At 50.0% G+C, this 12,203-nt stretch overlaps 2 protein-coding genes across 4 annotated transcripts; both read left to right on the top strand.

The window, feature by feature from the left end:
- The first annotated feature begins 1,091 nt into the window (after positions 1–1,091).
- Positions 1,092–4,702, top strand: LOC101781713 (disease resistance protein RPM1). The gene is made up of 2 exons (XM_004980661.3): positions 1,092–4,009; positions 4,161–4,702. Exon 1 carries the CDS (start codon positions 1,235–1,237, stop codon positions 3,977–3,979), a length of 2,745 nt encoding a protein of 914 aa, XP_004980718.1. The 5' UTR covers positions 1,092–1,234; the 3' UTR covers positions 3,980–4,009; positions 4,161–4,702.
- Positions 4,703–4,971: 269 nt separating this feature from the next.
- Positions 4,972–11,888, top strand: LOC101766874. Of its 3 annotated transcripts, XR_002678959.1 has the most exons (4): positions 4,972–5,130; positions 5,302–5,525; positions 9,996–11,676; positions 11,754–11,888. XR_002678959.1 is itself a non-coding variant. In XM_012848513.2 (3 exons), exons 2-3 carry the CDS (start codon positions 5,318–5,320, stop codon positions 11,789–11,791), a joined length of 246 nt encoding a protein of 81 aa, XP_012703967.1. In that variant the 5' UTR covers positions 4,972–5,130; positions 5,302–5,317; the 3' UTR covers positions 11,792–11,888. The 3 variants fall into 3 exon arrangements, 2 of the variants coding, with proteins under 2 accessions (XP_012703967.1, XP_004979652.1); XM_012848513.2 differs by lacking the exon at positions 9,996–11,676; XM_004979595.4 differs by having other exon boundaries at positions 9,996–11,888.
- Positions 11,889–12,203: the final 315 nt, after the last annotated feature.

Below are 12,203 nucleotides of genomic sequence, written 5' to 3'. Positions count from 1 at the left end.
TAACTTCGCACAATCACAGTGGGCCAAGGTCGTAATCTAATTGGCCCTTGAAAACTTAGCTAAAGCCTCAAGCCCCAAGTAGGTTATCCTTGCTGAAATTGTCAGTGGCACAGAAAAATTTGTACTAGGAAACTACTATAGACAGTTTAGCAAGGATTTGAGTATCTCAAGTACATCAGTTTGAGTGGAGACTGGAGAGATTTCCCACATGGTCTTGACAAATCTCCTCAAGTATTTCTTCAGGTACTCATTCAAGTGGTTCCTCAGATGGCACCATATTACTATAGGGCTGATTTCGGCTATCAAAACTGAAACAACCTTACGGCTAACAAATGAACTAACTGGTGGTTTAGCCCATCTTCTAACCTAAATTTTTGTTTCTTTAATTTCAGTATTTGCTTTCCGCACATAGTTTGCATGGATCACACAAGTCTGATGTATCAACCAGAGAGAACCCTAGTTCCAAAGAGTATATATGCACCAAGTCACCACTCACCAAGAGTCCGACTGGTGATACCTGCACTAGGGAAAAATTGTTTATGCATTCGACACATTTTATAGACTGCTTGACTTGACTTCCCTGTAGTTCCATTTGCCTGTATGTAGTAGGGAGTATATCTTTTGCTTGACTGGACTTCACCACTTGCATTGAGCCTCTCTCCTTGCTACATAGGAATCCGCGATCTATTAATTCTCAAGGTCTCGAGATTTACAAAGATTCTAGTTGAGCACAAGCGGATAGTTTTCAAGTGAAAGTGGATGCATCTTTCTATGAGGGCACATGCTCTCACGTGGTTAATTAGTCAGCCAAGGCATCTGACTCACTTTAAATTTCTGTAGTTCTCTTCTGTATTCCCCCTTTTAATTCATTGGATATACCGAAGAAGACATAAAATGTTTCTTCAAAAAAATGCACATCTCGCATCTCAGGTTAATTCATGCCTCAACGAAAATGGAAAAAAATAAAAGGTGTTCACAAAAGTTTTTGTAGTGCCAGTTTGTTTTGCTGACATGGACCATCGTACGTGGCTAGCTCTATCGATGCAGTGCCCAGCAAGCAATAGTATAAGGCACTGTAAAAGAGATCCACTGGTAACGGCGAGATGCCCGCTCTAGGTGAGCTTTGTTCATAACCTGCTAATGCTAATCCCGCACGCCAGTGCGCGCTGGTGTTGTTTCGGACATAGTCCATCCACTTGTAACTGAGCTCTCAACCATCCACGCAACAACCACCATGGCTGAAGCAGTTGTAGGGTTGCTGATTGGCAAGCTCGGTGCGGCTTTGGTGAATGAGGCAGCAAGTTCTGGTGCATCACTGATCTGCCACGAAGCCTCTGCCCTCAAGGGTCTCTTTGGTGAGATCCATGAAGCCAAGGATGAGCTTGAGAGTATGCAGGCTTATTTGAAAGCAGCAGAGCGGTTCAAGGACACTGATGAGACCACCGGCCTCTTCGTCGACAGAATCAGGGGCTTCGCTTTTGAGATCGAGGATGTTGTTGATGAGTTCACCTACAAGCTGGAGGACAAGCACGGAGGGTTTGTTTCCAAGATGAAGAAGAGGATCAAGTATGTCAATACCTGGCGCCGGCTTGCGCACAAGCTGAATGATATCAAGGGCAGGCTTCAAGGGGCTAAGCAGCGGAACCAGGACTACGCCATGAAACAAATGGACAAAAATGCTGGAGGCATTGCTTTTCATGCCAATCAAGCTTTGAATTTCACAAGGGATGAGGACCTTGTGGGGATTACGGAGCACAAGAAGCAACTGGTTCAATGGCTAGCAGGTGATTTAGAACAGAGATGCAAAATATTCACTGTTTGGGGCATGCCTGGTGTGGGGAAAACAACTTTGGTTGCTCATGTGTACAAGACCATCAAAATGGACTTTGATGCTGCTGCATGGGTAACAGTATCACAGAGTTATGATGTTCAAGAGCTGTTGAAGAAAATTGCTGGAGAGTTTGGCATCACAGCTGATGCTGCCAACATGGAAATGGAAAGACTAGCTGAGACCATCTATGAGTACCTCCAAGGTAAAAGGTACATCTTAGCTCTGGATGACATTTGGACTGCAGATGTCTGGTCAGAGATAAGGACTGTTTTTCCATCTAATTGTATAGGTCGATTTGTTATCACATCAAGAAAGCATGAAGTATCATTATTAGGAACCAGTAATTCAGCTATTCACTTGGAACCACTTGACGAAGATAACTCTTGGGAGTTATTCTGCAAATCAGCCTTTTGGAACGATGGTGACAGAAAGTGCCCATTGCACTTGAAGGTTTTGGCTTTGAAATTTGTCGAGAAGTGTGAAGGGTTGCCTATTGCTATTGCATGCATCGGCAGCCAATTATCTGCGAAAGGACAAACTTCTGCCGAATGGGAAAAAGCATATGATGAGTTAGAGCTGCAGTTGGTTAAAAATGTGATGCCTCGTGTTGAGACTATTATTAAAGTCAGCTTGGAGGACCTTCCATGTGATTTGAAAAATTGTTTCTTACACTGTGCATTATTCCCAGAAGATTATCCCATCAAGAGGAGGACAGTAATGAGGCACTGGATTAGTAGTGGGTTCATCAAGAAGAAGGGGAACCAAACTTTGGAGGAAGTGGCGGAGGAGTACTTGACTGAGCTTGTGAACCGAAGCCTATTACAGGTAGTGAAGAGGAATGATGCTGGGCGGTTGAAATGTTGTCAAATGCATGATGTAATACGGCTTGTTGCGCTCAAAAAAGCAGAGAAAGAATGCTTTGGTAAAGTGTATGATGGCTCTGGGGAATTTTCTGGAGGGCCCACACGTCGTATATCAATCCAGAGTAGAAACCTTGACCGAATTAGTCCATCAAATGCATCACATATCCGTTCACTTCATGTTTTTGAGAGGTATATCAATATTGATTTGCTGAGGCCCATTCTAACATCTTCGAATTTGTTGTCAACGTTGGATCTGAAAGGTGCTTGTATCAAGATGTTGCCTACTGAGGTATTCAACTTGTTTAATCTGCGGTATTTGGGCCTTAGATATACTGCTATTGAAAGTCTACCTGAAAAAATAGGAAGGTTGCAAAACTTGGAAGTGTTGGATGCTTTTAATGGTCAGTTGTTGTATTTGCCAAATAACATTGTAAAACTTCAGAAGTTGAGATACCTTTATGCATGTAATATTTATCAAGGAGGTGAAGATATTTACCCTTCCAGGGGTGTAAAGGTGCCTAGTGGCATAAGGCACTTGACGTCACTGCAAGCTTTGCAATGTGTGGAGGCAAGTTCAGAAATTCTGCGTGAGGTTGGAGATTTGACAGAGCTAAGAACATTCAGTGTCTGCAATGTGAGAAGTGAACACTCTGGTAACTTAAGAGATGCTGTCAACAAAATGAGTCATCTTGTTCATCTACAAATTACAACTCTTGGGGAGGAGGAAGTGCTGCAGCTAGAGGGACTTTGTTTACCTCCAACCTTTTCTAAGCTTGTTTTACAAGGACAGCTGGAGAAAAAATCAATACATAAGGTTCTGTCATCTTGGTCTCGCCTCAGTAGCCTCACAAGGTTGCACATGGCATTCTGCAGAATTGATGAGGAGTCGTTTCCCAGTTTGTTGGTGCTACGTGGTTTATGTGTGCTTGCCCTTAGCAAGGCTTTTGATGGGAAGAAGCTGCACTTCACTGCAGGGTGTTTCCCAAGACTTCAGGTTCTATCCATATGGCACGCACCACAGCTCAATCAAGTTCAAATAGAACAAGGTGCAATGTCAACCCTTGCTGAGCTCTACTTTGCTGTCTGTCCTAAGTTGAAGTTTCTTCCTCAAGGCATTGAACACCTTAAAAACCTGGTGGAGTTAATGCTGAAGGATACATCAGAAGAGCTCGTAGAGAGGCTTTGGCGGAAGGGAGGACCAGATGAATGCAAGGACGATCGTATGAACATTAGCCACATCAGAAAGGTTATTGTTGGTAAGGGCACCCGGCAATGGATAATGTGATCTAAAGACTACCTACTGGCTACTGCTAAGGTAATGTTTGTTTTTTGGGACCTAGATAGAATTTGAGCAACAGCAGGTTTTGCCGGGGGACTCCATTCATGGTTCCCCTCTGGCATCATCCGTCATGCTGTTATATCGTTTAAATGATACGAAGATTGACTTTTCTAACTTTGATCGGCAGGCCTTATAACTGTCAGAAGCTGCACTGCCTTGCAGCAATTCCACTCCCGGACTTCCAAACTCCAGATTGTCTTCTCGTGAGCTGCATCCCAGAGTTCGGAAGTCCCAAGCAAGATACATTTCTCAGAATGCCAGCTGTTGCCTGTTGGCATGAAGGAAATCACAGGGCCAGCAGAATTCCAGTATCAGACTGACGAATGACAATTGGTGCTTGGAGAACTCAAGGGAGGATCTTTGCTAATTTTAAATATCATAGATACTGGTGAAGGTTGTTGGCTTCTGAGGGTCTTCACCATTTCATTATCTGAACTGTAGTCTATATCTGTGAACTCGTGAAATGGAGAGCTCTGTTTGCTCTTCTTGAAGTTATTTTCAGAAGTTGAAAGGCGAGTTGTCTCTTTTCTTGAAACCTTTTTCGTTTCAAAAGTTGTCTCTTTTCTCTTTTGTGGTTGTCGCCTTACCCCTCTGATTAACAATGTAGAGTTCTAGACACAATTGTATTTTAATTCTTGTCGAATCCAACATTTTATGACACTTCGATCATATGTCCCCTCATATCCATTAGTTTTAAAAATTCTATGTTTTTTTTTGTATAGCCCATTTGAAAAGCTAAAATCTTTTCCATGATCCTACATTTTTTTTGCAAATGGATCCTACATAAACTGGACGAATTCTTATGAAACTAATTACAATTGTAGGTTTGCGAAACCGATTCGTAGTTTTTTTTTCCCAAAAAAACAGTGGTTTTTGTGCAGAGAGAAAGAAAAGAACACAAGAAACGGTCTAGATTTCTTATTGGGCTCGGCCCATATGTGACGCGGTGAGCCGAGGAGTCCACATATTTTTCGGCCTGCCACTGCTATTCCCTTCCCTCACCTGACGCGCACGCACACCACTACCGCAGCGCCCGGAGCAGGAGCACGCCGCCGGGTCACCGGAATCCGCAGCTTCCCCGCTCCCGTCCGTGTCTGGTACTACCCTCTCCTTACACCTCCGGCCTCCTTCTCCACTTACGCCTTCTGTGCCGCTCAACTTCCCCGGCCATAGCTAGCTCCCGCCGCCCGTACCCCGTCGCGCGCGCGAGCTGTTCGACGTATTGCCTCACTGACACGCGTCCGCGTTCGTCCTTCTCTTGGTTCCAGGATCCGAGATCGGCCCATGGCTGGGCCACCGCGCTCGTGGAAGAACCTCCCGCCGGAGCTCGCGGGCCTCGTGCTCGGCCGCCAGCTGCCCTCCCACGTCGATCGCTTCCGCTTCGCCGCCGTGTGCCCCCAGTGGCGCTCCACCGCGCGGCAGGTCCGGTTGCCCCCTCCTCTGCCGCTGCTCGCTCTCAAGAACGGCAGGACGTTCTACAGCATGCCCTCAGGTGAGCCGCTCCGCCTCCGCTTCCCTGGCTGTGACGATGGCTTCCCCACGTACTCGCCAGAAGACAGTGACTTCTGGTAACTGGCTGGTGTACCGTCAGTTCTACCGCTTGCTCTTGGTGGACCCCTTTTCTGGTGTTACCAACCATGACCCTTCCTGCACAGTCTAGCGTCACCTACAAGTCTGATGCGCCATCGGTGTCAGGGTATCACTTTGAAGTGATCAAACTGAGAGAAGTGGAGATAGGATCGACGACCTCCATTGATCGGTGTTACAGGAGTTTTATACACGAGCTGAGCACCTGGCAATTGGCCGAGCGTGCAAAGCGATGCAGTTAGTTACAAGCGGGCAGCAATTAGCGGAGAAGACTGAATCTACATGCACTACCCTGAAGAACCGGACGCCAATCTAACTGTCAGCGCTTACACCCCCCCTCAGCCAATGCATCTGCAGACTCGATGCAAAGGCTGGATCTGAATTCTTCAAAAAGAGCAGTTGGCAGACCTTTAGTCATAATATCCGCAAATTGATGTTGCGTTGGCACATGTAACACCCGGAGTTGTCCCAGAGCTGTCCGTTCACGCACAAAATGAATGTCGAGCTCCACATGCTTGGTTCTTTTGTGGTGAACTGGGTTATCCGAGAGATAAACAACAGAGACATTGTCGCAAAAAATGACACTTGCCTTGTGCATGTCGACGTGAAGCTTGTGCAGTAGGTTACGCAGCCAGCAGCAGCATTAGCTACCCCGCGGTACTCCGCCTCGGCAGATGATCGCAAAACAACAGCTTGCCTTTTGGAGGACCACGAGATGAGTGCATCACCGAGGTAGATGCAGAACCCGGACGTAGAACGCCGAGTGTCTGGACACCTAGCCCAGTCGGTGTCCGTGTAGGCTGTCAGAGTTCTCGACGGCGAGGCGTGCAGATGAACACCATGGCATGGCGTACCGCGCACATAGCGTAGACTTCGTTTGAGCAGCAGCCAATGTTCTTCGCGAGGATCATGCATATCTAAGCAGGCTTGTTAGACAGCGTATGCGAGATCCGGCCTTGTCAGTGTCAAATACTGAAGAGCTCCAGCAATGCTATGGTAAAACATTTTGTCCTCCAGTGGGGCGCCTGCCGAGGACGAGAGCTTCGACTTCGTGTCAACTAGCGTGGCCACCGGCTTACAGTTGCTCATTCCGGCGCGCTCGAGAACATCTTCTGCGTACTGTTGTTGATGGAGAAAGAAGCCACTGGACGTGAGATGTACCTAAATCTCGAGGAAGTAATGGAGAGGTCCAAGATCCTTCATGGCGAAGGCGCCGCGCAACTTGCCGATGATATGCTGCAGCAGTGTCGTCATGGAGGCGGTGAGCACAATGTTGTCGACGCAGAGGAGCAACCACGCAGTGGCAGTGCCTCGCCGGAGAACAAATAAGGAAGTGTCAGACCTGGTTGCAACAAAGCCGAGAGAGAAGAGGTGCGCGGCGAACCGCTGGTACCACGCTCTCGGAGCTTGTCGCAGGCCATACAGAGACTTGTCCAGAAGGCAAACATGATCTGGACAAGAGCTGTCGACGAAGCCCGTTGGTTGCTGGCCATAGACTCGTTCCCGGAGCTCGCCATGCAAGAAAGTGTTTTTGACGTCCAGCTGGTGCACCGGCCATCCATTGGAAGCTGCCAACGTGAGGACTGTGCGAATGGTCACCGGCTTGACGACTGGCGAGAACGTCTGATCAAAATCCACTCCAGGTCGCTGATGGAAGCCATGCACGACCTAGCAGGCCTTGCGCCGCTCAAGAGTGCCGTCGGGATTGCACTTGTTCTTGAAGATCCACTGGCCAGTGATGATATGAGCGCCCCGTGGCCGAGGAACGAGACGCCAGGTGCGGTTCCGCAGCAAGGCGTCGTACTCCTCTTGCATCGCCGCGCGCCAGGTGTCGTCCTTCAGGGCAGCATGCACTGAACGGGGCACATCGCCGGGATCAGCCACCACCGCGACAGTGGCGTAGCGCGGGTTTGGCTTTGTAATGCCAGCCCGAGCGCGAGTCACCATGGGGTGCCCTGAGACAGCGTTCGGTAAGCCCTGCGAACGAAGTGGTGCGGGTGCCGACGGAGCGGCGTTGGCAGCGGCGAACGACGTCGTGGAGGGCGTGGCGGGGGAGTTGTCGAACGCGGGCGTCACGGGCGGAGACGACGATGGCGCCGATGGAGCGGGTGTTGGTGAAGGCACCGGCGGTGATGGCACCGACAGAGTGGGGGTCGGAGAAGGCACCGCCGGCGATGAAGGAGCTGGTGTCGTAGCCGTCGGTGAAGCGTTCGTTGGGGAAGCCCGCCGTGTCGCCGCCACATCCGTGGCCGCCCCATGGAGTTGTGGGAATGCTGTTGAAGCAGGTGGCGGTGACGTCGGCAGCGGTGCCGATGGTGTTCTCGCAGATGTCGACGGGGCCGCCTGTGGCCGGGGTGCGCGCCATACATCACAATGAAGAAGTTCAAACGGCCTGCGAGCGACTTTGTTCGAACAGGAGAACGGAAGATGTACATGTTTGCCAAGGCGACAGGCATGGCAAGAGTGAACATCCGAACGAGTGCACAAAAAAACAGAGGAACGAGCTAACTGATAGGGAGTCATCGCAGAGGTGTCCGAGGCGAGCATGCCATAGCTTGGAAGATGCAGTGGCGAGGAGGCAGTGTGGAGGAGTTCCGGAGCCGGTGCGTAGTGGGTAGAGTTCGCTAGTGGAGTCACTGCGGAGGAGCACCGTCTTCGTTCGAAGATCCTTTATGGAGAAGCCAAGTGCATCAAATTCCACAGTGATAGGATTATCTTGAGTTAGGGCACGAATAGAAACGAGATTCTTGATCAGAGAAGGTCATACAAGAATATTTTTGAGCTGAAAAGGAACGGAGGAAGTGGGGAACATGACATCGCCCGTGTGGGTGGCGGCCAGTGGGGCGCCATTGCCGACAATCACATGGGCGTAGTCAGGAGGGAGAGGAGTGCACGAGGCAACACCGAGGTGAGAAGCCATGTGTGCAGATGCGCCGGTGTCGAAGAACTAGTCGCCACTGCCGGAGTAGGCGGCGGTGGACGACGGCTGGCCGTGGAGCGCGGTGTAGAGGTTGGGCGGCGTCAGCATGGCTTGAGAAGGTGCACCCGGACGGGCGCCCAGGACGCCGGTGTTCTGGGGGCGCCAGCTCGCTGGCGGCAGAGGCCTGGCCTGGACGACGCCGGTCCAGGGGTTCTGCGCCATGGCCCACGACGCGGGCGGCGTGGCCGCCTGGTTCGACGGCAAGGAGGTGTTGTTGAGGCGCGGCTTGCCGTCGGATTGTTTGCGCTTTTTCTTGCGGTCGTTGCCAGCCTTGGATGGAGAAAAGGCCGGGGATGACGCGGACGGCTTGGGGGGTGCGCCGGCGCTGGACCCCGTGGCGATGAGAGTGGAAGCTGTGCCGGCAGAAGTCGAGGCAGCGGCGAGCAGTGCATTGGCCGCCTCCTGCTTGTGAGTGCGATCGATGCATGTCTCCTCCTGCAAAAGGTAAGAATGTACCCACAGGAACGACGGCAATGGAGTCATGGCGCTGATGACTCCCAGCGCATTACTGAACTTGGAGCTAAGGCCCCGCATGGTGTTGACGACGAGGTCTTGATCCGTGACGGGGTGGCCGACGTCGCTGAGGGTGTCGGCGAGGCGCTTGAGGCGGCAGCAGAAATCACCGACGGAGAGCTCGCCCTAGTGAAGGTTGTGGAAGTCCTGAAGCGCGTAGACGGCGCGCTGGCTGGTGTTGTTGAGGAAGAGGCCACGCACATTGAGCTAGAGTAAGTGCGTCGTGGTGCGGCGCTAGAACACCATGTCACGAATGGTCTTGGACACGGTGAGGTAGATCCAGGAGACAATATAGTGGTCGATCTGTGTCCACTCGACGTCGTGAAGACGAAGGCGTGCGTCGACAGAGCCATCAACATGGTCGAGGATGCCGAACTTGGAGAAGGTGAGCTCGAACATGGAGCTCCAGGAGTAGTTGGAGTCCTGCAGGTCGAGAGTGTCGGGCACATGGGAACGAATGTTGATGAGTTGCACGGTGGAGACGGCAACGGGAACAGGGGAGCAACGCCAAAGGGGTTGAGGTCGTGGTTCATGGCGTGGTCATTGCTGGAGGTGGAAGAAGAGGAGCTGTGCGCCATGGAAGGGAAGAAAGAGAGGCAGCGGAAGTTTCGGATCGCAGTTAAGCTGATACCATGAGAGAAGTGGAGATACGATCGGCGACCTCCATTGATCGGTGTTACAGGAGTTTTATACACGAGCTGAGCACCTGGCAATTAGCCGAGCGTGCAAAGCGATGCAGTTAGTTACAAGCGGGCAGCAATTAGCGGAGAAGACTGAATCTACATGCACTACCCTGAAGAACCGGACGCCAATCTAACTGTCAGCGCTTACACAAACTAATCGTGTGCTCATCTGACCTAATTGCTGCACTGTTCCGCGCAGGTAGTAGCAATCGGATCGCAGTGTGCCGTCCAGGGGCGTCCTTGCGGTCAGTAGCATGGGACCTATCTTTGCGGATTACTGACATGGCATTCTACCAGGGAAAGCTCTATGCTCTTGATTATGGCGAGGACCTCTTAGCTTTGGACATCAGTCTGGATGACAACACCGGCGACCCACAGGTTTCTCGGATTGGGCAGGTCATCAAGGTTAACTATTTTGTTGATCTCTTCTCGAACAAATTTAATGATCCCTTGATATTCAAGAGGATGCTCTACCTGGTTGAATCGGGTGGCTCATTGCTGTTGGTACGCAGAAGCATTTTCCATAGTCATGTTAACGGCAAAGGACAGATACACTTTTGCTGGACCGTGTGAGCCTGATGTTGCAGTATTCGTGGCTGACTTCGCGCAGTCACGGTGGGCCAAGGTGACGACCCTAGGGGATGATCAGGCGCTGTTTTTAGGGCCATGTTCCAGGCCTGTTTGCATGCCTCAGTGTGACTCGACAGGCAATCGTGTCTGGTTCTTGGATGACTACAAGGACTTTCACCGCTGTGGGGAGGATCTGAAGAGCAGCTCAAGTTCTGACATCAGTGGCATGGCATATCACCGCAAGCCCTTCTCCCCTCTTCCCATGATCCTGTAGAGAGACTACCTGGGGGGCGCAGGTGCAGCCTGGCTCTTCCCTTCAAAGTGATGTTGTTCTTTTGAAAGTTGGTACAATCGAAGCTGTTAAGTGCATCATGTGCTTCTCTGATCGTAGTACGGTGGCCTGCTGGCGTCTGCAATGTTGACTTACTGTTGGATAATTGTGTCATGCTCGACTTAGTGAATTTTTTTGAACTTGTGATATATAGAATCCTGTCAGGTGTTGTTGACCTATTCTGTTAGCTTATCTTTAAGGGCAGTATTTAGCCATGGAAGTAGGTTCTATCTTGGAACGCTGTCATCTTGAATCGTTTGTATGACTTGACAGGTGTATGGATTTCCTGTTGTGTTATGTTAGGTTCCGTTTGTTTCTTTAGGAGCTCCTAAAATTCTTGTCACATCGAATGTTTAGATACTAATTAGGAGTATTAAACATAGACTAATTACAAAACCAATTGCACAGATGGAGACTAATTTGCGAGACGAATCTATTAAGTCTAATTAGTCTATGATTTGACAATGTGGTGCTACAGTAAACATGTGCTAATGATGGGATTAATTAGGTTTAATAGATTCATCTCGGGAATTAGCCTGTAATTAGTTTTATAAGTAGCTCATGTTTGGTCCTCCTAATTAGCCTTCGAATATTCGATGTGACTTGAATTTTAGTCCGGACTAAAGATTCAAACACCTCCTAAGCGTGTCATTTGATGTATGCATCCAGTGGATCTTGTAGAGTTGAAGTGAGGTGTTTATGTTGAGATGGTTGGTGTTTCTGACAGCTTCAAAAGGTTGGTGACTGATGCTCCAACCACATGTTTCCGAGAATAATGAAAACTGTGTAGGCCCTCTCTATGAATTATCACTGTGTGACTGAATAAGAATTCCGTATGTATTGGTTTATTCACTATGCATGTAGTCATGTACTGTATCATACTTGCCAAAGATGCCTAGCAACATTGTGTGCCACATTAGTTGGTACCTTGAAGCATAGGGTGGTTCTGGTTATCCCCTTGTGCAGGTTGCTGCTCCAGGTAAGTCATCTCATGTTTGAAACTTTGAATAACGGAAGCTGGCCGGCTAAGTGTATCCGTACTTGTCCTGATTGCAGATTTGCAGTATGGTGTGGCTACTGGTGCATTTCTGTAACAACATTACTATGAGTTGGTTGTCATGGCCAATTTTGTGAACCACGGATGAAACTTTGTGGTAGCATCGTATCAATCAGCTGTGACCTGTTCTGTTATTTGACCTTGTTGTATAGAAAACGATTTGGGTTGGTGGCAGAGTTATGGGTTGGTGGGCCGGCCTAGTTCTCTCATTAGGCTTGGCCCATATGCTGCGTATATTCCACTCCACCCACCCGCTCGGCCTGTGTGCCTACTACTCCCACTCGGCCGCTCGTTTCTCCGCCGACGAACGGCGCCGCCGCAGCGGCCGGAGCCGGAGGAGCACGCGCCGCCGCAGCGGCCGGAGCCGGAGGAGCACGCGCCGCCGCGCCCCCTGCATCTGAGCCTCCCGTGCCGCTGGTTTGCTGGTACTAACGTTCTCCCACTCTCTC

Source organism: Setaria italica, chromosome VIII, assembly GCF_000263155.2.
Source record: "Setaria italica strain Yugu1 chromosome VIII, Setaria_italica_v2.0, whole genome shotgun sequence".
Lineage (NCBI taxonomy): Eukaryota > Viridiplantae > Streptophyta > Magnoliopsida > Poales > Poaceae > Setaria > Setaria italica.
This window is presented reverse-complemented; position numbering and strand designations above follow the sequence as displayed.